This window comes from Equus quagga, chromosome 9 (assembly GCF_021613505.1).
Source record: "Equus quagga isolate Etosha38 chromosome 9, UCLA_HA_Equagga_1.0, whole genome shotgun sequence".
Lineage (NCBI taxonomy): Eukaryota > Metazoa > Chordata > Mammalia > Perissodactyla > Equidae > Equus > Equus quagga.
Genome location: NC_060275.1, coordinates 60,614,869 through 60,640,054, shown reverse-complemented (window position 1 = coordinate 60,640,054; position 25,186 = coordinate 60,614,869). Strand labels below are relative to the sequence as shown.

At 42.9% G+C, this 25,186-nt stretch overlaps 1 protein-coding gene across 8 annotated transcripts in view; it reads left to right on the top strand.

Annotated features, from left to right (window-relative positions):
* Nucleotides 1-25,186, top strand: part of PTPRM (protein tyrosine phosphatase receptor type M) — a 773,187-nt gene that overhangs the window by 703,881 nt on the left and 44,120 nt on the right. For all 8 annotated transcript variants that reach the window (XM_046671284.1, XM_046671289.1, XM_046671288.1 and 5 more), the window contains one exon: nucleotides 17,602-17,699. In XM_046671284.1, coding sequence (XP_046527240.1) covers nucleotides 17,602-17,699 — 98 coding nt within the window. The remainder of the gene's footprint in view (nucleotides 1-17,601; nucleotides 17,700-25,186) is intronic.

The window sequence follows — 25,186 nt, the reverse complement described above, 5'->3', positions numbered from 1 at the left end:
TCTCTCTCAGTGATGAGACACTGGAACGGCAGTCCCATAGCTCGCATTTACTTCTTAAAAGTGGAGGTACTGGAAGTAACACAGGTACCTCAGCCAGAAGGCCTGGATCCAAATTCTTGTGCTGCCACGGAAGAGTTATCCAAACCTCCTAAATTTATGTAAGGTGGAGTCCTAGTGTCTGGAAAACAGTAATAATAATCATTGTAAGGGCAAATTCTTACCTGGTGTTTACTGCATGCCAGACAGTGTTCTAAGCGTTTACATTTACTAATTCATTTAATCTTTACCATGAATATGGAGGGTAAGTACTGTTACTGTGCTGGATTTATACATGGGGAGACCGAGGCACAGAGACTTGAAGTAACTTGCTCAGGGTCATAGACCTAGGAAGTGGGAGAGCTTAGGACAGTGTCCAGGACCTTGAACCATATAAGTGTTTATAGGATAAATAATATCCTCCTTCACTGACCTTGAAAAGGTACACAAACAACACAAAGTAGGTCTTACTAATAATGTGTCTGCATTTCAAAATGTGAGTAGTCTTGTATAAACTTCTAAATAGCTAGTGACGTGAACTTGCATTTCTCACATGTGAATAAAGCTAAGTTACATATTTTTAAGAAGCCTAGGCACAGTTCATAGAAATTGTGGCCTGCAGAGGGCCTCCACGACATGCCATTAACCTTGTCACCATCTGCGTTGTATGCTTAGAAACTCTGGATGCTCAGTGTCTATTTCCGGATGCCAAGTCACATTGGCATAGGCCACAGGAACTGATGCAGAAAACCAGGTACCAGATAGTTATTTACAATGAGAAATGTCACTGTCCAGCAGACAGAACTGCCCTCAGCCTCGTAAGGGCATTCTGTGTCACAGGCCAGCTAAGAAGGAAGATGACTTGGCAGAAGGTTGCTTCATGACCTGACACAGAAGGGCCACGAAATTCATTGATTCCACAGGTGCCTACCAACTGCCCAGTGGACTCCTGGCACAAAGCAGCTGCTCAGTGACAAGACAAGAACAGTGAGGATGAATGAATGGCTAAATGACGATTTGGGAGTTACTGTGCGCAAGATAGCAGTCAGGCCATAGACTATTCTAACGAGGCAAGAAGGATATCTCATGCTGGCCTGACAGAGCATCTGTTCACCTGGGTGGATTTGCGATTGTTATCTCCTGTACTGTGCCTACGTCTTTTCTACATTAAGGGTTGGTCCACTCCTATTCTTATAGACACTTTCTTTTAGGCATCACTCAATCCAGGCAGTGTTTTTGGAGACAGTCCATCTTGGTAAACTAACTTTGCTGTTCTGCCCTGACCCTGTGTATGCATAACCCCCTCCCATATACACCTATATAATCAGTCTTATTTGTCCGTGATAATGATTTCTTGATAATTTGTAAAAGAAAAACCTGAAAAAATTTCCTGCAGAGACTTTGAGCTAGAAGCAGACTTTGAGTGAAAATGATGCCGATGTGGGGGTGAAGGTTGACAGCGCGCATGTCTCAGATCCTCACCTGCTGCACGGCACCTGCAGCTTTGCTGTCGTGACTTCCTTCTGTTTGCTGTTAGTCTGGCTTTCTTCTACATTTCTTCCACGTACTCAGTGTGGAATGCACATTTTTAATAAGGATTTTCAGAAAGAGAAATAGGGTTTTTATTTTCCCAGCTCAAAATTCTCCTTCAGGCCCCTGAAGCAGTAAATAATAGTGCTCAGAGTAGGACACGTAACTTTCCTCAGCAAGTCATTCTTGTCACAGAGACTTGTCAGAGCGTCAGTGCCAGTCCTACACACTCTGTAAAGAAGCTTTTATCTCCTGCATGCTGGCCTCCAGATGGAGATGAACACTTGAAATTATTTCTCGGTAGAATTGAAAGACAAAAATTTTAAATCCAAAGCTAAGTCTTCAGTAAACAACTTTTGTTTTTCTTCCTCCAAGCCCCAGTGCAGCTTGCGCTTCCAGAACAGAGCCTGTGTTAGCTGACACGGCTCTGCCCGGCTTGATGCTCCCACGGTGTCAGTGGGTGTGCGTTATGTTTGGATTCATTTATATCCTATTTGAGATTGTTTTAAAAGTATTGCCTGGTAAAGTGGAATATTCTCAAGTTTTCACGTTTAAATAGGGAGGCTTTGAGGAAGTGTGATTGATACACAGGCAAAGTGACCCCTCACGAGGTCTGTGTGTGCCAAACGCCCTGTGCCAAGTCCTCCAGGTGGGGCCCACCTGCACGTAACTCTCCATCTGTAGTTTTCCAAGGGAAATGAACAATTGCAATTAATAGCTTATCCACAAACTTCCTTAGAAACGATAGTGTCTCTTCACCAGATTAACTTAAATAGATATTGGCCAATTAGCCGAAAGGTCAGATCATAGACATCTCTCATCCTTGTGCTCTTAATAAACTTGCTCATTAGTAGTGAGAACGTTTAAAAACAGGTTGAAAATTAAAAAGTGAAACCAAAATAGATCATGTTGGTAACATCCACCCCTCTTGTTACAGATGCCACAGCAGAAACATCTCCCTCAAGCAGTGGAACCTAAGTTAACACAGAATAACTTGAAGAAAAGTGATGTCCTGCTGTTCAGCAGGCCCCAGTTTTACCTTAAGGGTAACTTAGAGGTGTTATTCGTTTGAGGCAGACAATTGTAGAATCCTTTAGAGCTGGCAGAAACTTTAAAACTCTTTAGCTCCAACTCCCTTGTTTTGTAGTTGAAATTGTTGAAACTTAAAGAACAAATTGATCTGAGTGACTTTCATCCATGTGAGTTCAAGTGGGTCATGTATGCAAAAGTATTTGCTAACTATATGGACTAACATTCCTATTTAATAGAGTGTATGCAGTGTTCAACTTTGGAGAAACGTAATGTGTTTCTGGTCTCCTAAGTGGCTTTTGTCCAACAGGGAGGAAAAAATATGAAGTCCCATCTTTCTTCCAGATTCAGCCCTTTGAGAGGACAGAGCTGAAACTAAATGTCCTTGTCCTTTCCCTGGTGCTGGCTTCCCAGGGCCTCCAGCACCACAGACCCTTGCAAAGCCAAGCCATTCCTTTCAAACATAGTTCATCCAAAATTGAACAGGTATTTCTTTGCACCTGCCAAGTTCCCTGGCTCAGTCCAGGGTCAAGAATGCAGCAGTGACCTCAGGAATTACACAATGTGGGTGTATATATACACAACCAACTGTTAATAATTATAGTTTGCCACAACACCAGATTTGGAGACTGCTTGCAGGTATTTCTCTCCCCCATCCCTACCCCCTTTAGCAGGTGAAAAAGTGAGACCCAGTGCAGTCCTCGAACCACTCTTCTTGACTCTTGGGACCAGGTTCCTGTATCATCCATGGACACAGTTTAGGAAGTTTCTGGCCATTGCAAGTTACTTTTTTTCTTGCCTTCTCACTCAAAAGGATGCTTCTGGAAATTTCCTGATGCAGTGCCTTACACTGCCATTGAAAATTGAGGTTGGTGGCACTAAGCTATGTCTAGGGAGTCAACTTACCTCTATTTTATTCATTTCTTAGATTTATTCTCTTTTTTCTTAAATAAAAGTAGATCCCACTTGTGTACTGGAAAAAGCTTACTTAAAGAAGATGGAAACTAATGAAAGCTTTTATTTCTCTGGCAGGGGCCCCTGAAGCATGTGAATGTAGGTTTCCCCCTCACTTTACTTCTCCTTGACAGAAGGCAGCCAGATCCTTTGGGTCCCCAAATCCCTCCATTTTGAAGGCTGTCATTCTTGTTTGTCCTCCTTGATTGCCTTGCCTTTGTTCTCCTCTTTACAGCATGAACAGATATTCATGATGGGTTTCTGAGGATTCTCTTTGGAGACAGGCCTGATGACTGCTCTGTGACTCAGCCAGCAGGAGGCTCTTGTGGTGGAACATCTGTCCTGTTGCTCCCTTCTGAGGCTGTGAACACTTTCTCTTGCCCGTCAACCTGTCCCAGGGAGCAGGGACCAAAGGTCCCGCCAGTAGCAGTGCCTCTGTCTCTGCATCAAGGGTAGACTGTTGCCACACGCTGCTGCCTGCCAACCCTTTTATTCTTTTCCGTATAAGAGTTTCTCTTTGGAGGCTTAATCTTTACCTCGCCGCGCTCAACTCTGATTTGTCTGCCTTTATCATTCCGCGTTCCGTGTTGAGAATGATAGCCGCCTTTGCATTCCCAGTGACAGCAGTACCACTGCAAGCTGAAATGTTTCTGTAACTGCTAGGGGGGCACAACTCGAGAGGAGGGCTGAATAGAGGCTGAAAAGAACAAAATCCAAACAACAGCCTGTTTGAGGGAGTGGTGTTTCCAGAAACGCCTTGGGACATTTCACTTCCAAGTGCAAGTCATGCTAGAAGTCACCCGATTATTGATTTGATTCACAAATATTCGTTTGCTTATGCGACATGTTCACAACCTAGTCTTTGAAACTTGGCCCTAAAATCCCTTCCATGTGCAAATGTGTCTTATGTCAGTAACTGGGACAAGACTTTCTCCCCCACAACGGGCAACAGAGTATAGACTCTAGAGTTGGATAGCCTGCTCTCAGATACCAGCTCTGCAAGCAACCTCTCAATAAATATTAACCACAGTTCTTATCATTATCATTATGATCCTATGGATTCCAAAAGACATCTCTCTCAATAGCACAGGGGCAGTTCAGGCTTTAACTCAAGTGTAGTGTATGCTCATATAGTTTGATAAAAGCCATTACGTTCTACACTTGTTAATGTTTCCTTCCAGAAGGTTGTATCAAAGGGAGCCCCCTGTATTTTCAAACATTCTGCACCCCCTCCAAAGTACAAAGATTATCCTCATTGTTAACTTTTAAACAAAAGACAAATAGGGGTTGGGAAGACAATAAGCTATATCATAAGCTTGGAAAAGCATATTTTCCTTCAGTTTTTGAAGTCTTACAGAAATTGAGCTACTCTGATAGCAACAAAGGACCCCAGCCTTGGAGTTCTGAAGGCTTCCCTGATGCACATTTCAAGGTGGACTACATACCAGGGAAACAGCTTAATTCCAAAGACCAGACGAGTTCCTTCCCAACAGGCTTAATGCAAACCAGTTTCTGAGATCAGAATTCACACGAGGATGTTTTAGAGAGGAGCTTTGGAAGGCCGTGAAAGCACTGAGAACAAAAGGCTAAGAAACCACTGGGAAATGATCTTCTGGGAGAGAAACTAATAATGACAGAGGAGCAGGGGGTGAAATGAGAAGGAGACAGAGAGAAAGATGTAAACTGTTGGCCTGCTTCTGCAACTCAACTGTGTTGATGGGGCTGGCTAGGCCTGCACTGGCTTCTGTTTGGGTAGACGTTGACCAGGTGCCTGAAAGTGGCCGGTCACAACCCCTCAGGAGGCAGTAGACACAGTGGACTGAACTGAAAGAAACTCCTCCAGGCCACTTCTCAGATCGACTCCCCAAGGGTGGAGTCCCAGGAAATGCAGGTGTGCCCCACACGCTGCATGTCAGCTTAGGAAAAGGACGTTGGAGTCAATAGTTGATGGCCATTTGTTGATTTTAAGTAATTATTGCTCTTCTTAAAGTAATATAACAGTATCATGGTTATGTTCTTTAAGAAAAATACAGATACCAAGTGAAATATTTAGATACAGGCAGTAAAACATTGACACTACACTAGTAAGTAATTGTGCCCATAGCTTCGAACACTTACGAGTGACTCCCACACTGACCCACGCCCAAAGCCTCACTAACACACAGGGAAAGCAAGAAGGATGATTTATTATCAACCAATAATTTACTAACAGCTTTCCAAAACAAATTGCCTAGCAACGCAATCAGATCAGTCTTATTCCACTTCTATTTTGTGAATATAAAGATTTTTAAAAAAATTTTCTTAACATTTAGAACATTTGTATCACTTCGAAGAAACTTGGTTTTGAGTTTGTGCGCCAGTGGTTTTATAGATAATATGCGTTGGTTTTTTATTTTTTAATAAAGCCCATGATTATGATTTATATCATCATATGGCATATGTGGTAGGAGAGCAACCAGTTATTTTTTAAATGACTTTTTCTTTTTTAATCTTTATTTTGGATTTTCTTAACACATGAAGGTATCTAAATAGTTAGGAGATTGTATATATTTGTGTATCAGAAATAATTTATTTGAAGACTCCCAAGGGTGATCTTGTAGATTTTTATTTTGAAATGCTTCATTCAGATTAATTTTAGCACGTGTGGCTTTTAAGAAAAAAAAAAATTTCTAAAAATATCATGACAAACTTAGGTTTCAAAGTCAGTATTTCCATTTATTTTCTTTTTTAAGCCTTTAAAATAATGAGCAAGGGAAAGGAAGAAAACATGCAGAATACTTGAGTCATTTTGTTCTCAGTTTACTTTTTCACAAGATGTCCCTCTTTCTCTGTTTTTGCCATGACTTGAAACATTGTTAGGAGTAGTGTGGAAATGCACAAACTTTATCCTAGTAAACATAAATTAAGGAAAACCACAATAAAAACTATGAAGGTGGGCCAGCTTCATGGCATAGAGGTTAAATCTGGTGATCTCCACTTCAGCAGCCCAGGATCGTGGGTTCACATCCCTGGTGAAGACCTACATCACTTGTCAATCCATGCTGTGTTGGCATCCCACATGCGAAATAGAGGAAGACTGGCATGGATGTTAACTCTGGGCAAATCTTCCTCAAGAAAAAAAAAAAAAGAAGAGGAAGATTGGCAACACATACTAGCTCAGAGTGAAACTTCCTCAGCAAAAAATAAAAAGCTATGAAGGCATATAAAAATTTACAAGAGAAAAGAATTATAATAATGGTTAATCAAGGTAGGGTGAACTCATATAGGAATTAAGATGCTAGACAATGCAAATATGAAAAATGGGAAGGTAATGATTAGAATTAAAAATACACTTTCTTAGGAAGAAAGTGGCTATACATTAAATTATCTTTATTAAGACATATTAAATAATATGTAGTATATTATTCTTTGTCCTTTTTGATTATCAATATTTCATAATTACTTTTAATTTAATAAATGAATAAGATGAAAGTCAGATTATTAACCAAAAAAGAGCTACAGGTTGAAGGTTATAAGGGATACTGCAGACAGAGGGTTCCCAGGCTGTTTTAGAATTTGCGTGCAGCCTGTCCGTTAGTGTTTGGTTTACACCAATTTTCTCTTCATTAAACTGACATGACCTTTTGGTGTCCAGTCAGAATTTCATATGTTCTGGTGACGCACCTGGAAGCCGACATTTCCTAAACTAATTATCTAGAGAGAGCTACAAATCTTTGCACAGTTACTGTTGGCTCACATTCTTATTTCAGTCTGAAAGGAGAATTTTAGGGGAGGGTATGAGTGAAATGTAAACATCAGCATGCAGATTATGTGTGAGAGGAAATGTTATTCACAGATACAGCAGGAAGTGCATGCCTAGTGTGTTTTAGGTAGAAGCGGAGCACAAACCTTGTGAGCCAATTTAGAAGAAATAGGGTACTAAGCAAGTGCCTGCTAGCAGAGCGAGCCAGGGGAAGGGACAGACTCCCACAGGAGGAACCTTCTCCAGCAGGAGAAGGCATTGTCTCTGTGTGTGAGCACGGGAAGTTATTCACGGGAAAACCACTACTTAACGTCATTATGTAAGTCATCGTTTTTGACACCACTTCTAAAAAGGTGCGTTTTATTACAGCTCCAATGACTATTTTCTCCTCTTTTACTGTCACCAAATTAGAATTCCACTGGACTGGTGAACATTTCTAAGCCTGTAATTCTGGACATAAAGGGTATTTCACATGAGAGCTATCCCTAGAAAATGCTATTTTAACATGCTGCCGGTTGTATTTTTGAATTTAGGTTCAAGTATTCACAAGTTTTCCCCACCATAGAACAATTCTCAGTGTTTGCTTTTAATTCATTCGCTGATTTTCCTTGCTGCTTTTAAGTGGTATTGGGGGGAGGGCGTTCTTAGCGATTCAGGAAGATGAGCAAATCATGTCCCGTGCACTCAGCCATCTCAACTTTGGTTTTCTTTTTCTGCAGCTGAAACCAAAAATTATTCATAAAAATTCCATGATTTTAACATAAGTAGCCTCAGGGGAGAGCAAAATGCACCAATCCAGTAAGTGTTACTGAGGAATATGAATGCACAGGCCAGCTGTTCTCTGTGTCACCATTATTGCATTTGTGACACAGGAGACAGATTCAGTCCGTAAAGCATGTGGCATATTTTACCTTTTGCGTTTCACTGCTGCAAACATGAAAAGCTACTAAATGTAAATTTATAGACGTAAGTGTTGTAGAAGTATCATATTGAAAAGTCACAAAGTTTTATAATAAAAACTCAGAAACCACTGAAGGGACACCTAATGCTCTGAATGTTGAATAACTTACTTCATAATACTTATTCTAGATGATCACCAGCAACAATAATAACAATAATGGATCAAAAATTTAGGGCCACTTTTGTTTATGAGAAAGAGCTTTAAGATAAATGTGTAAATCCCAGGTCTATCTTTTTTCACATTCATATTCCACCTTCAATTCTGATGGAGTGAACTGGATCCTGAAGGACTTGACCAAGCTCAAGCCAGGCCCCTGCCCAAAGTAAGGACTCCTAGGTTTTCTGCAGCTGCTTTGCCCCTAGGGTTGCTGCCCCTGCCCTCTGTCCTTGCAGCTTTCAGTGTGCACCCCACACCACACACAGGCGCTCCGCACCCTCCCGGGACCAGTCTGGTCAGGGAGTTAGAGCACAGACAAGGCCCCCAGTCTGTTCAGGTCATTCTGAGATTTAAAAAGTGCAGCTGGATTGAAATCCTGGGTTGGAATCCCAGCTTCCAAGTCACTTTGTCTCCTAAGCCCCGTTCTCATCTTAAGATGAAAACTTACACAGTTGCAGTGGTGAATAAATGAGCATAGCTTACGACACCTGGCCTATTGGGTTTATCACCCTTGTGTGTCATTTAATTAACTCTCCACCAGCCTTGTCAACCCCCTCTCTGGGCCCCCTGTACTTTCCAGCCCAGAACCCTCAGCTCCTTTGCTGACAAAGTGAAAGTCTTGTACTGGGGACCCCAAGAGTCCTGCCCTGTTTCCTCCAAAGCTGCCCTCCAAGGGCAGCCCCAGTCTTCCCCACTCTTGTTCAGATGTAAGCCGGGACCCACTGGTTCCCAAGCCCAGAGGCCTACCTGAGCCTGGTCTCAGCACTGGGGATACTTGGGTCCCGCCCCAGCTGTGCCAGCAGTGTGATGCCAGCTGGGGGCCTGTCACCCTGCCCAGAACTGCTCTGACCTTCCTGCCTCCCGGGCTCCATGTGAATCACCCCCTGGGGCCATATGCTGCTGTCCTTGGGATTCTGATCTCCACCGCCCTTAGGGTACCCAGGGAGCCATCCTCAGAGTGTTATTGTAGCATTTTTTAATATATCTAGAGGAAAATATTTAAAATGTTTCCCTCTCATTAATCAATATGCAGCATGATCTCTTTATTTACTCTTCTTTACTGTTCACGTTCAACATATTTCCTGGGAGTTTTTGTTCAGTAAACAGTAGCTCCCCACACCCTGGACACTGACCTCTGTGTGCATCCCGCAAGAGAGCCCAGCCCGCTGGCCACCGCGCCCTCCTCCTCCAGCTCCCTCTTCCTTCCTTCCTTCTTCGTGGCTTCCACCTTGTCACACGTTGGGCTGAGCCCACAGCTGTTAAAACTTCTTTGCAGTTCACATGCCTCCCCTGGGGTCTGCTCCGATGACCAAACGCTTCTTCCTCTGCCTTCTTCCTCTGACTTGCCGAGCTTTCAATCTAAAAGATTTCTTCATAGTTGTGTTTTTTACTATAGGTCTTGTTTTCCTACTCATAAACGCTGAACCTGCAATTTTTATAAAAATTTCACGTTTTCTCACAAGATGGCTCCATGCGTATCCCCTACCCCTCTCGGGTGGCACTGAAGTCACTTCCGCTGGACGTTCCACCTGGAGGACCTACCACCCCCACCCTCCACCCTCATTCGGACACTTCAAGGTCGTATCCATCCTTTGAGGCCCCTTGCAGGTGCACTGTCTTTCATAATGCTTTCCTGCTGCCTCTTTGCCGGTGAGATGGAATCTCTTCCTGACTTTGGCTACTGTAGACGCACTCGTACATCACTTACTGACCATGGTCTTCAAACGTTTTTGCTTGTATATCACCAAAGGAAGTTTGAAAAAATTATGTACCTCTTTTGGACATTTTAAGTTGATATCTAAAATTTTATTTGTGTGTTTGTGTAAGCTTTTTAGTAGGAGAGGAACGGTATTAAAAATTTTCTAAGACAAAATGAAGATTGATGTAATTAGAATAAGTATTTTATAATGTGATAAATATATTTTAACTACCTCATAGATTAAAGCATACCTAACCTGAAAAAAACACATGAAACTTTCACCCATGGATTTCATCCCAAAAAATTTGGTGGCCCTGCAAAACATTCCAGTTACGTTTAAAACAATAAGCATTACCAGCCTCTGTTGCTTCAGGAGTTCTGAATTCAGAGCATCCCAATATGAACCAAAATACCCCATTTCTAACACCAAGTTTTACTCTTAACAGAAATATGTTTCAGACATGGAAGGCAGGAAGCCCTGTGAGTTTTCAGAGTCAGTGTTTCAATCCATCCCCTTATGTCAGACCTGTGGGGTTTACACCTGGGCAGTGCCCCGTGGTAATATTTGAGATGGGTGAGGGTTTTGTCAAGAAGGAGGAAAACCCTTTTGCATGGGGGCTTTTTCTTAGGGAGATCAGTTTTGGCAGAGTCCATACAGAAGTTATGTCTTGAAATTAATACTTTAAAACTACTCACATATGGCTTGGAAAGTCTCCACATGTCTCCAGGGGTGTGCCTGTCTCACTTTGAAGTTCCCTTACTGCACTTTCTATGAGAATGTGGTCTGTTCTTGCCTCACCTCTACCTTATGCAAGTACTGGCTTCCTGAAAGTGGGGGCTGTATTTCTATTACTCACCTTGCACCGCTTGCCGTCCCTCACAGAATGCTGAGCACAGAGCAGCCTCACTGCTTACCTGTAGATAGGCTGTGCGCTCAAATTCCCACTGGGGCCACCAGGAAGGGCATCTGAAGGAAGGAAGCAAGCTAGGGGTATGTCACAAGGCACAGGGAAGCGGTGTGACCTGCATGGGCAGATCCACGTTCACGGGCCGCTGAGGAAGACGGGCATTAGGAACACACTGGCACCACACCTAACAGTGAACGTTAGGAAGAAATGGAAACCAAGCTGGAGTCTTGGAAAACTTGCCTGAGGAAGTGACTTTCAGCCTGTCAAGCTGAGACCAGCGAGATGGGATATGTGGGCTTGAATTGAAGCACAAGTGGGAGGAGGACGACAGTGCCTGGAGGGAAAGCAGAGACCCTTTTTTTCTGTACCACTAGGTCTCGGGGGGCAGCCAGGGAGGGCGACAGCTGCCGCAGGGAAAGCAGAGACCAGAGACCAGGCCAGGCACAGGCTGTGCGGGGCCGTGGGTGCCTTCCTAAAGGATTTGGGTTCTGCAGAGAGCAAATTGGTGGTCACCAGAGGGAAAGGGAGGTGGGGGAAGGACAAAACGGGTAGAGGGGGTCAATTATATGGTGATACTAGATTTTGGTGGCGAGCACACTGTACTGTGTATGTGAGCTGAATGATAATGTTGTACACACAAAACTTCTCAATAAAAAAAGAATGTAAGTGTTGCTCTAAGAGCAGTAGAAGCCCTTGGAAGATTTTAAGCGGGGAAAATGAAGGTTTCTCAGAGATGGGCTGAGGCTGAGGTGCAGAGAGTAGGGGGAGAGAGCCGAGTGGGGCGCTCTGGCCTGAGCCATCATGTGGCTTGGCCTCGGATCGGGGAGTGGAGCAGTCAACAGGATGTGCTGCGTCCTGGAAAAGCTCCTGGGAGGCTGCAGCTCGGGATGTCAGAGAGGTTGGCAGCGGAGAAGGAGTCTTGGGAGCTGGCTGTGCTCATGAAGTTGGATTTATTCTGCAGCAGTGGGACCATGGGAGGTTTAAAGGAGGGCAAGGACCTGGCATAAAAACATGTTTAACGAGGTCATTTTCGGGTGGTTGCCTCTTTTCCTCATGCTGGGATCGTGATGACTGTGCACACACCTGTCAGGCAGAACCCTCCCGAGGGTCTTTGACATTCAGATGGAGGCAGTGTGACACAACGGGGTCAGGCCTCAAAACTCAACTCCACGACTCACTCGCCATGTGACCGTGGGCAATTCACCCGACTTGCCTAGGCCTCAGGCTCCTTTCCGTAAAATGGGGGCGAACAATAGCCCCATCAGCATGGGATTGCAATGTTTAAATTCAGTGAGATAACACACGCAGAATACTTCAAATGGGACCTGAGAAGTATAAAGTGCTCAGAAGACCTTAAGTATCATTCTGTTTGTGGTGGAATACCAACCCGTGTTTGTACTATCTTTCTTCCCTTCAAAACACTCTAATATGCCATTGTGAGCTTAAAGGATCTTGTCCTCTCCACAGCTCTAGTTAACACAGAAAACATACTGTATAGAAATTAGAATGTGAAAAGAAGGGATACAAGCCATCTTTCAAGGTTTTAAATTGTAATTTTTAACATCTCTCACGTCCCACTAACGAGAGAATTTGTCTTACACTATAGAGTCTGTTCTTGAGTGTCTTTCACTTGTGTTCTTAATTTTTTTATTGTGCTCTCGTTCTTTCTGCCCTTTTCTGTGGCTCCTGCGGGGCTGGGTGGTAGGAAGTAGGCCCCTTGCACGGTTCCTTCTCCACAGAGATCTGTGGGGGCCAACTCTTGGGAGGGAAATGGAATATATTACCAGCCTGATATTATTGAAATTTTGGGCCTTAGCCCTATGGGGAGAGCACTGTGAGAATAATGTCGGGGAAGTGGGAGAATTTCCCCTCGCTTTCCCTTAAGGTCCTTATGGCTGATCAAATAATTAAAAAGGCAGGTTAGCAGAAGAAAATCAAACAAAGTTAAATAGCATGTATACATGGGAGACACTCAGGAGAAGCTGAGTAACTCAGCCAACTGGCCGAGGCTTCCTGTTTAAGTATCTTCAGCTACAGACAAGGAGGACGTTTGGGGTAGTTATTTGGGGCTTCAAAGGGGACGGAGGCAACTCTCAAGGCAATGGAAAAGCAAATGTTTGGTAAATAGAACTTTGATAAGAGTGGGCTTAGCAAGGCTCGTCCTAGTCTGCTAGAACCTAAAGTTATCCATGGTGATGCCCTGTCCTGGGAACGGGCCTTTATTTTCTTTCTTTTAGGAAGTTAAGGGGGAAAGGTCGAATGTTCTTCCTGAGTCTGAGCCTTTACTGTCTTCAGCTCGAAATAATCCTCATACCAGAGTGGCGCATCTTGGGGCGGCCTACCCTGAACACCATCAGTAACCTTCTTGCCTGTTGTGCAGCATCTGTAAATGCGCAGCCACACTGAGGTAGCGGCAGCCCCAGCCAGAACCTGTGGAAATCAGATACTGGGGCTGTCAACTGCAGATGTTCACACCTGGAGGGAGGGACGTATCTCAGTCCTTTGCTTGCTGTGTTGGATCCCTTGTCTTGGCAGCTGAGTTGTTTGTCCACCCTGTGAGCGATCCCCAGGGACCTCTCTATCGTGGCAAGGGTGTTTGCCACACCAGCTTTCCAAAGACAGACGTGGCAGGTGGAGGAATACTGACGTTCCCATGGTTTTCCTCCCCGACTTTCAGCCCTGGGAGGGCATGGGTGCTGAGAATAACTGCCTTATGTACCAGGGACACATCTGTAGACCTGGAATGTTGGCTCATGATGGCCACACTCTCTCAGACCCCACCAGGAGCTGCTGAAATCAAATGGCGTAGTTCTCAGGGTCAGTAAACCTCCCCTGCCCCGGCCTCCAGAATGCTCTTTGGTGTTGTCAGGAGACATGTATCCCTGAGTCATAATTTATGCAGATCTCAGGAAATAATTTGAAATGTGTCAAAGAGAAAAGAAAAGGAGGATTGACAAATTTTGCATTAAAAATCTTAAATCCAGGTGCCTTCCTTCTTCCATTTTTTTCCTCCAAAAAAAAAAAAGAAAACAGATTTGAATGAACATTCGCGAACATATCTTGAATCATCAGCCAAGAACGTCCAGCACCCACCTCTGAGCAGTTTGACTGCTGACCTGCCCTAGTGAGCAGGTCGGGGAGAGAGCCCTTGTGGCGCGGCACGGACAGGGCCCGCCAGTGGTGGGGAGAAGAGACGGGGGAAGGACGAGGCAGAGCTGCGGCAGCAGGCGCTGGGGGCCCTTTCCTCAGACTTCTTTTTCTTCCTGGGATCAATTTAGGATAATCTTGTTATCCCATTTTATTTTCAGATCTTAACACCAAACTGTTTGAGTTCTTCTGGTTACTTGTTACCTAATTTTAAGCATTGAAAAGAACCTCGCTTAATGCATTTTTCCATCCTAATCTTTTTTTTAGCCTAGGTCAGTGGGTAAGAAAATCATCAAGACTAAAGTATATGTCATCACCCAAGTGAGCCACTAATGCTTATCAATGCCCTTTATTTTAAAGATAACCCAAGTTTAGTTATGTAAACATTAAAAAACCTGTGTCATCTTACCTGTGACTCAGCCCCTTGGTGAGGTGGTACACCATGTTCCTAGACGACATTTTATGAGTGAAGTTCCTTCTAGATCAGAGAAATGGAATGTCTTGATTCAAAGAGCTTGTGTACTGCGTTAGACTAATCAGTAGATTCAAAACAAACAAATGTGTGATCTTCCACAATGACACCTCTGCGCAAGCCACCTGCGGGTAGGTCTGAAGACGGAGCCAAATGCCTCTGACGCTGTGGGTCCATGGTTCTCTACCAACAGGGATTTGAAAACACCCAGACCTAACCCTCACCCACACCAAGTAAATCAGAGTCCCTTGGGTTAGGACGTCAGAATTTTTTTTTAAATCCACAGCACCTGTAATATGCAGCCAGAGTTGAGAACCACTGCCTTCGATCGAGAAGGGTGGTGAACTGAGTGAAGCCTGGAGGCAAAGCCTTGGGGCAGGGAGATCAGAGAAGCGGCCTGCTCAGTGCCTGGGAGCAGTGGTTCAACAGCAGTGCCCCGAGGCTGCGCTCTCAGGCCAGGGCCATCGCCACTCCCGTCTGAAGAAACCTTGCAAAAGATGCCCCCCTTTCGAGGAGCTGAAAGGGGTAAAGCAGCGTGCTTTCAAGCTACTACTGTAAACTCTGAACCATCAGTTGAGAAAGGGACTCATACAAATATTATATGTTAATATTATTTCATATCTCTCTATATAATATGATATTTTAATAATAAATAATACTCTTTATCCACATGCATACTGAATCATTCACTCATTCATTTATTCATTGAGCTCTGCTGTGTGCCAGAGATTCCACAGTGCACCAAGGAAGCAGCAGGCAGTTGACAGCCAAGTTTCCCTCAGGGGGTAACTTGAAATCAGTAATCAAGGGCCTCTGATGGTAAACCAGGGTAAGTGAGTTGGACTTGGAACTTGCCCCTGGCCAGAGTGTCTCTAGGAGACTCCTGTTGGGCACTGAGAGGAGAGGTGGCTTTTCTTCCTGCCGGCACACACCATCTAAGGTGCTGGCACACCTGACCCGCCCACTATAGCCATTGTCATCAGAACTGTTTCCGTAAGGTTCAGAATAGGTGGCACAGGCTTGTGTATCTAGTGAAGGAAGCACAAAGTGTACAGGCCACCCTTTGCTTCAGGGGTCACAATGGCAAGACTCTGCGCAGAGATGGACTCAGGGCGGTTTTTTTTTTCCTTGTAAATAAGTAACAAGCTGTTAAGTACACAATGAATGCACCTCTGCACAAGCCAGGAATGCAGTGGTTGCTGGGATCCGACGTTGATTTGTCCCCTCTGTACCCTCAGACTGAAGTCACTGAAATTTGCAGCCTGGACAGTGGGACAGTGGTACACACATGCCAAGGGACAGGGGCCAAGATGGCAGGAGCAGCATCATGGGAGGTGGCGTGCATGGTCCCATAAAGGGACTAGACACAGAGACATCAGGAAATGGAGTCGGTTTTCACGGGGAGGGTGAGAGTGGAGCCAGAGCAGCAAGGAGGGATGATAGACGTTTGTGTTGTGGACAGAAGGGAAGGAGGACGGTGAGGAAGGAGAGGAAAAGTTACACAAGAAGCAATTGGTAATTGGCCAAGACGAATGGGAGGGAACCGAAGGGGCCCCTTGGGTGTGTGCCATCATTGCTCAGTGTCCCGACTTTAGCCAAGGAGCGACTGTTAATAAATATCTTTAAATACACCTTGTTTTTGTTCTAATGCTTTACTATTCATAAAATGCCTAAGTGCGTTAACTCCACAAATCCTCAAAATAACCTTGAGAAGCATTGTTGAAATCAGTATATAGGTAAAGATGAAGACACTGAAGCTCAGAGTGGCTAAGTAATTTGCCAAAAATCACACAGCTGGTTAAAAGGCAGAGGCAACTCTGTAATTCACATATTTGAGCTCCAAATTTAGTAATCTGCAGCGTCAAGATACTACAGGATGACTGCGTCCTGGTCCCAGCTCCCACCTGAACATCAGTATGATCCACATACAGTATGGGACTCTTCATGCCACTGAAGTTGTGTTCCTCTCATTTCCTTGCATTTCTGCTTGTCTTATACAGATTTATACTGTTACATTTGTACCCTCAAAATATGCATGGGCATAAAGTAGAATTTGGGCTTTTAAAAAATCTGGATGAGGAGAAATTTTTTTTTATTTTTTTTATTTTTATTGAGTTAATGATAGGTTACAATCTTGTGAAATTTCAGTTGTACATTATTGTTTGTCAGTCGTGTTGTAGGTGCACCCCTTCACCCTTCGTGTCCACCCCCCACCCCATCTTTCCCCTGGTAGCCACTAATCTGTTGTCTTTGTCTACATTTTTAAATTCCTGGATGAGGAGAAATTTGAAATTCCAATTTTCTGTACCTGCTAGTATCTATAGCACTAGCGTTTTGTAATATCTATTTCCCCTCTTTTTTTCCCCCAGTCCATAAGAAGGAGGTTTTTAATATTCAGATCCCAAAAGCTGATCATGTTCAGTGAGAGGAAGCACAGCTGCTGAAACTCGAACTTCTCTCTCCGTTTAGGAAGTCAGGCAAAAAAATGCATTAATTTGACAGATAGCATGGAATGAGAAAAATATTAGAAACAAGGAAAGGCCATTTTTCCTATAGAGGCTCATTTCATTCTGTATACCATTTCCCTGGGATAGCTGCCAGTTGTTAGCAGGAAGAGTAATGTTATCCATTTTTTTTAAATTTCACTCTTGAGTATTATGGAGATAAATAGCTAAATGATGGAGAAATCTCTTTCACGGCAGCAGTTGAAGAGGAGTAAAAAGAGCTCAAATGCAGATACATTTGATGACATGAGAAAATTCAACCGTGTGTGAAAACTTCAGTATTTCTGTAGGTGCTGGTTTAGAAAGAGGACCCTTCTGTATAACACTAGAAAGGAGGGCTCTGGCCCTCTAAAAAGTGAGGGAACCATATGTGGGTATTAATACATTTATTTGTAAGCCCCAGAAATTTTCCAGTTACAGACTTAGGAAGAAAAAAAAAAGCCTCTGTTATGTTTTCCTGCAGGACCAATGCAAGAAACCATCTATGACTTCTGGAGGATGGTGTGGCACGAAAACACCGCAAGCATAATAATGGTGACCAACCTCGTGGAGGTGGGGCGGGTAAGTGGGCCGTCCACCTCACGGCATTTGTTCCTTGTTTACTTGGTAGCAAGGCAGGAGCCAGCTTTTGAAGTACTATGTGTACTCCCGAAAACATTTACTACTGCATTCCTCCTATCACTTTCTGTGCTTGCTTATAAATTATCAGTAAACATAGCCTGAATTGCTTTCATTTGTTGCGATAGCAACAGACAGGAAAGGCACTCAAGATTTAAAAGCAGTTATCATCTGGCTATATTGAGCACACAAAAATACCTTTCAGCATGAATGATCATTGCTGGGTGTCAAAACTCAATGGGTGCTGCATTAGACAGGGCTACATTCCCCAACTCTGGAATATTGACTCTCAAACCAGTGTGCAGCCCTGGATTCTGTCCTCAGGATAGAATTCCAGCATCTCCTCTTGCTGAGACTTTCCTTTCCTGTGCCTCCATCTCCTCACCTGTGAAATGGAGATCATAATCTGCCCTCAAGGCCTTGGATTACTTTATCTGTAGTAACAGTTAAGGGGTGCTACTTTTATTTAATCAGGAAACTCCTAAGTACTTATAATTTCGGTAGTCATATGCTATAGCATTATTTTCAAAGTGAAATTTAAAAATGAGAAAATACACAGAGTGCAGTTGCTTTGTTTTATAGTAGGCTTGATTCCGTGGTTCTGCTCAACTCAAGAGAAGAACCCATTACTTCTTAGAGAAGTTGACATTGTGAGACTTACCCTCAGCAAAGATGTTAGCCTAGAATTGAAAGATTAGGGCAGAAACCATAAAGCAGTTGTCTCTTAAGATTCTCAGTCAGCTTAAAAAAGAGGGAAATCCTGCCATTTATGACAACATGGATGAACCTGGAGGACATTGTGGTAAGTCAAATAAGCCAGTCACAGACAGACAGATACTGCATGATTCTACTTATAAGAGGCATCTGAAAGTCAAATTCATAGAAGCAGAGAATACAATAGTGGTTGCCAGGGGCTTGGAGGAGGGGGAATGGGGAGTTCATGTGCCAGGTATAAAGTGTCAGTTATGCTAGATGAATAAATTCTGGAGATGTGCTATACAAAATAGTGCTTATGGTTAACGATACAGCATTGTGCACTTAATTTACTAAGAAGGTGGATCTCACTTTATGTGTTCTTACCACAAGAGAAAAGGTACACGGGAGACTCTGAGAGGCTGGGAGGCGCTGGGTATGTCTATTACCTCAACCATGTGATGGTAGCAAGGGTGTTTGTGTATGTGGAAACTCATCACATTGTACACATTAAACATGTGCAGTTCTTTCTATATCAATTAATCTTCAATAAAGCTGTCAAAAAAACGGATTCTCAGAAGGTATCAGGAGGCAAAAACCAGGAAGAATAGAGACATTAAGAAGTGGGAGATAGTTATAATTCTAGCAAAAATGCCAATTAACCCAAATCCTTCCTCCTACAAAAATCTAGAAGTTCTAGACAAAATATAAATGTCTTAATATGTTTGTATATATCACATGTATATGTAAATATATGAGTTAAAAATAATTAGCTTAGCTCTCAGGAAAGTAAACAACTGGAGACCAGAAATAAAGTGAGGACTAGAGACCAGAAAGAGTGGACGCTGCAGCTGTCCTTCGAAGGCTGGGCGGCGTGGTGGACGTCAGTCTTGGTGAGAGGGTAGGGGGCTTCAGTCTTCGAGATCTTGGATCTTGGGTTTTAAAGCCCACCAAGAACGGGAGATAACGTCTTGGACCTGTGCAGCACCAAGAATTTGGACTGAGCCTACCACGTAAAACCAAAATCCTGAGGGGAGGAACTGGAGGAAGATGGTCAAAAGAAACTGACTCCCGGTGATAAGATAAATAAGACCTGGGGATGTGATGTGTGGCAGGGTGACTGCAGGTAACACGGCCAAGTGGTATATAGGAAAGTTGTTAAGAGTGTAGATCCTAAGAGTTCTCATCACAAGAGAAAAAGCATTTTTTTCTCCTTTTCTTTTTTTCTGTACCTATATGAGATAATGGATTTTAACTAAAATTATTATGGTAATCATTTCACAATATATATAAGTCAAGTTATTATGCTGTACACCTTAAACTTACACAGTGCTGTGTGTCAATTATATCTCAATAAAACTGGGGAAAAAATTTTAAGATAATAATTTTGAAACTCTAGGAGGAGAAAGAAACCCACAAAGGGTAGACGCTCAGAGAAGGGGCAAACTGGGGTCGGGGTATGTGTGGGGAGAAGCCAGCCCGACACCAGCACAGAAAGATGACAAGGAAGTGAATTGGTCTTCACTTAGCATCTGGGTGAGGAAGCACTTGCACTGACTCCTGGGTCAAGGGGAAACACCCGATATCAATCAGGAAATACTTAGAACTGGGAAACATACAGCATCATACACTGAACCTGCAGGATGCAAACAGAATGGTCCCTAAAAGGTATATATGTTCTTAAAGGTTGTTATTTGAAAAGAGAAAAGAATAGCTGAGCATCTCATTCAGAAAGACAGTGAAGAACAGAGTACAAGCAAAGAAAGAAAAAGGAACAGAAAAATAAACAAGTGCAGAAAATGGTTAATGACAAGCAAAGAAACTAATAAAAAGCAAGATAAAGAGGTTTTGTGAAAAGACTAATTAAATAAACATTTGACAATCAGAACTAAAAGCAAGAAAACCAAAAATAACCAATATTAGGAACAAAATAAAGATTTTTTATCATATTAGATAATATGAATAACAAACAATAAATTTGAAAATTGAGATCAATTAGGCAACTTTATTGACGAATATGATTTTCCAAAACTGTCTCAAAAAGAAACAAATTCTGAATAGACAATAATTATTTAAAAAGTGAATTATGGTTAAAAATTTAACCATGGAAAAACACCAGTCCCAAATATATATACAGGTATGTTATACTAAATATTCAAGGAATGGATAATTCAAATCTTATAAAAATTATTCTAAGAGAAGAAAAAAAGAAAGACTGTTCCTCCATTTTATTTTAAGAGGCTAGTATAACCTTGATATCAAAACCAGGCAAGGACATAGGAAAAAGAAATATTGTAGGTACCACAAATTGGGAAAAGAAGACCAATAGATCAGAATAGAGAGCCCAGATGTTGACTGTAGACATATGTGGGAAAATGTGTAATTAGTGGGGAAAGCATGAGCTTTTCAGTCAGGTGAGCTGGGACATTTGGTTACCCAACTGGACAAAAAAAAATGCCTCCTTCATAAAACGCCCAAGAATGAATACCAAATAAAGACCAAAATGTAACAAATAAAGCTTTAAAACTTTCAAAATAAAATATGGGGGAAAATATGACCTTTTTTTTTTAAGAATGTTCCAAAAATACCAAAAACTCAACATGTTAAAATAAGGATAGGGAAATTTGACTGTATTAAAATGTAAAATTTTCTATACGATAAAGGATATAAGTGACAAGACAAGAGGGGAGGTACTATGGGACCATTATGTAAAGTGTAAAAACTTACAAAGCAATATTTTATCTACTAAAAGTATAAAAACCATTTATATCTTTCAATTCCCTCCCTTCTGGGAGACAGTGAGAGCAGGGGAGCGGGCCTGGAGCTTGGGGTGGCAGGTACTCACCGATGACGAGCCTAGAGGAGGGCACAGAGCCTCTCCACTGCCGACCTTTCTCCTGGGCAGTGGGGATGCAGTAGCCCCTGCTTCACAGGGTTCCTGTAAAGAGTCAGGGAGTTTCTACGTACCTGTCAGGTGGTTGGAGAAGTTCTAGCCCCTTCTGAGGACTTCCTGAATATACGTGTTAATGTAACCTTCACCTTTCCACCAACAAACCTGGGACCTACAGTGGTGTCTATAATTACCTTTTTTACCCCCTAAATCTACCTTCTTTTGCTATGAAAGCAGTAATGACACATGAAAAAAAAAACTTTTTAGCTCCCCCAGAAGGCAAGCTTCTTTAAGGGAAGAGACAGCCTTACAAATTGTGGGCCTCTATACTCTGGTTTCTCTTCAGATCGCATAAATCTTTCGCCTTTTGCACATTGTGGGCCTCTCCCTCCTGGTTCTCAGTAAATGCGCAATGAAATGAATGAACAAACGAGAATTCTTCCAAATTAGCATCAGAGAGCCATTAGCGTATGCCAGGTTAACTGTGAAATAGCTAAGCTAAATATTTTGTCTATGTTTATGTTCTTGGGTTTCTTCCCCTGAAATGTGTGATTCATTCTGAATCCTTCACTTCATTTCACAAATGTACACTGACTGCTTACGTACGATAAGGAGAAAGGCACCCGGAGGCTGCTCCCACGGGGCTTTACTTCACAGTAACGCTGGTCCTGAAAAGTTAGTCACCACCTCAAATTTTACATGTTTGCATCAGAGCTCACCTAAAATAATACCAAGGTAAATTATTTCGAAAAGTAGATAATTATTAAAAGTAACAACTTCTGCTGGATTTTTTAAAATAAAGGCACATGTGTATTTTTTCTTAATTGAAATTCGACTCGGTGACTCAGGAGGTAGGCTCTTTTCCTGTGATAAACCTTTCACTTTCAGGAATGGTGAGGACAACTTAGGCTTTGGCTGAAAGGTGGAAAGAAGTGTGTGTTGTCAAATTTCTACAGTGGAGGAGAGGCCTCGCACTGAAGCCCGCTGTCTCTTGGATGGGGCACATTTTGCAGGGAGCCAGGTTTCGTCTTGAGGTACCTACTTTAGAAAAGCAGAAAATAAAAAGGCCATGCAGTGTGGCCTGTTCCTTCCATCAGCACGAGGACCTAACCCATAAGGGTGGTCACTGTATTTTTTGATGGAAATTAGTCCTTCTGACAAATAACCATGAAATTCCAGCTAACAGTGTGCAGCCAAAGGGGAGACGGTGACTAGGTTTCAGGTTTACCCAAAAATGGAAGCCTATGGGCTTAAAGTAACACAATTTTAGATCTTGTAAGCTTATTTAAAAAAAATCCTTCCATATCCTTACCAGGTTTGTGGGGTGTGGTAAGCTCTGAAGCGTGCTCACCTCGTTACCACCAGTCCCCTGCCTCAGCCTGTCTTCAGTTAGTAATGAATGTAATGGCATCTGTCCTTGAAATGTCTGGCGTGATTTGGGGGTTTTGACAAAAGGTCACATTCCCTCCGGGAAAAGGGGCTAACCTTATTGCAGGCCGGTTCCCATTGTTAATCCCGCACATTTGTTTGGAGATGACTTCCCCATTTTCCATGCTTAAAAACAGCAATAACAAACCACCAAAGAAATCAAAATGACATGGTTGTTCAGGCAGCAGCTACCTACTGAACATGTTTACGCACATGGTGTGTCTGTCATGAATTAGGCATGAGCTAGGCGGAGGCCTGTTTGTTTACCCAGACTGCTGGCGGTTCATTAAGTCGGAGCTGGGAACCCACTCCTCCTGATTTTTGCCCGAAGCACTCTGCGTTAGGCAGTGTAATTGCTGGTGTTGGAGCCACTGGGAGGCTTTCCCTGTCGCAGCACCTGGTGCAGAAGACGCGGACGCTGCTGTTCCTTCCAGCGGGTCCTCGGTACATCTGCCAGGAGCTGTCATTATCTAAGACTTCCTTGTCACCGCTGAGTGTCCCCTTTCAGCCTGTGTGTTCTGGGAAGGGACCCTTGTCAGTTTTCCTGGCACCTGCCCATGGCTGCACACCTGGCTTTTAAATTGCGCTGGAATGTGTTGTGATTGTTTTCCTCTCTAATGAACCCACCTGAGGGGACATTTGGCTTTTTATCCAGTCGCCTGTTTCCCAGGCATTCCCATTTACAGTGTTTGTGTGGAGATTCAGAGACTCTGTTGTGTTGTTGTACTGATCCATCTGCCAAAAATCTTATAACCAAATCTGCGAGACTCCCAAAGGAGATTTTTGCACCGGTAATTTAAGCTAATGATTTCTAAACATATTTAGTCAGTTTTGTGAAGACCTCATTAGAATGTGACTATTTATTAAAAATCCAAATGAAGTCTCATAGTCATGTAGGAAAATTATTGTTGAGTTGCTCCGAATAGTTCTGGTAACAGGTGATAAGTGTTTTGGAGCTAAGAGAAGTAGAGACCAGAGATGTTAACCTCTAATCAATGCAGAGGATGGGAGGGACCCCCTAAATGGATGCTTTAAAGATTATTATCTACCAAAAGAGGGTGACTTTCACAACATTTATCACTAAAAAAGTAATGAAAGAAAAAATTTTAAGATGAACACTTGATGTCAGAATTAACCTAATTCACATGCAAGGAAGGTATATTAAGATTCCAAGTGCTCCTATCACATACAACAAAAAATCTGCTTTTCTACAAAAGCCACCAGATCCAGGATCAATGGAAGAAGAAGAGAGAGTCAAGGTTGACCTGGATAAAATGTTGAAATATTGCTTAATAGTAAGAATTATGTAGATAATGCCTAACAGTACAAAATAATAGTAGTATTTTTTAGAAGATCTCTTGAGTTGTTCCAAGATATCAAACTCATACATGAAAGGGAAGAGACAAATTCTTTTTATAGACATTGCTGAAATTATTCTGTCTTGAACTCTTGCTATTGCCTTTCATAGAACTTTTTAAGTGAACTGGATATTTAAGATTGATATTTTGTGACTTGGGTAGTTACAGTCTTAAACTTTGATTAGGTTATACTTGTTCAACAAACTTTGCTCTCCATTTCAATCTACTGTTGACCACTTCAACCATCATATTAATGTAGCTGATTCAAGCCTTCCCTCTCTCCATAACTTTCACACAGAGCTAGGGAAAAGATGAAGTTGGCACTCTGTAGCCCACGATGATTCCCACCCAGGCACTGCCACACTTCATGTCACCTCCCCCAGCACATCACCCAAGAAACCAGGGACTAACTGGGACTGAGCTATGAGTAGCAGGAGAGGGGCCCTCTACAGACCCCTCTTGCCAGCCGGCTCTTCCAGGAAAGGTGACGCCCTAGCTGCCCCTCTGAACCTTTGAGGTTTTCTCTGCCCAAAGATCTCAGTGCCCCTCTGTACAAAGTGAGAAAATCAGCTAAAGAGCCCGATTTGTCTTGTTCACAAACGCAAAAGTAGGCTTTCTAATCCCTTGTCAGCACAATGTATCCAACATTTATTGATACGCTTACTGTATCCACGGCACTAAGAAATACAAAGGTATTTAAAATTGTCCTCAAAGAACATAAACTATGTAACAGAGAACCATTTAAACAATTAACTGTAACACGGGTAAGTCAGAATGATGATAGCACTTGCAAAGGGCCTACTTCTGCCTGAGAAGATCCTGGAGGACTTCATGGAGAATGTGTGAGGAGCTGGGAGAAAGGATTTTAAATGGCCGGATGAGACAACAGCCACTTCAGGAAGAACACAGAGAAAGGGGAGTCAATGGCAAGATGGGGAAAGAGTGAGTGGTCTGGCACAGCTGTGTCAGAGAGGTGATGGGGAAGCATAGTGACCTCTGAGGCTGAAAGCTCACTGAGGCCTTGTCAGTGGGGGTCTCAAACGCCTTTCTAGGAGGAGGCA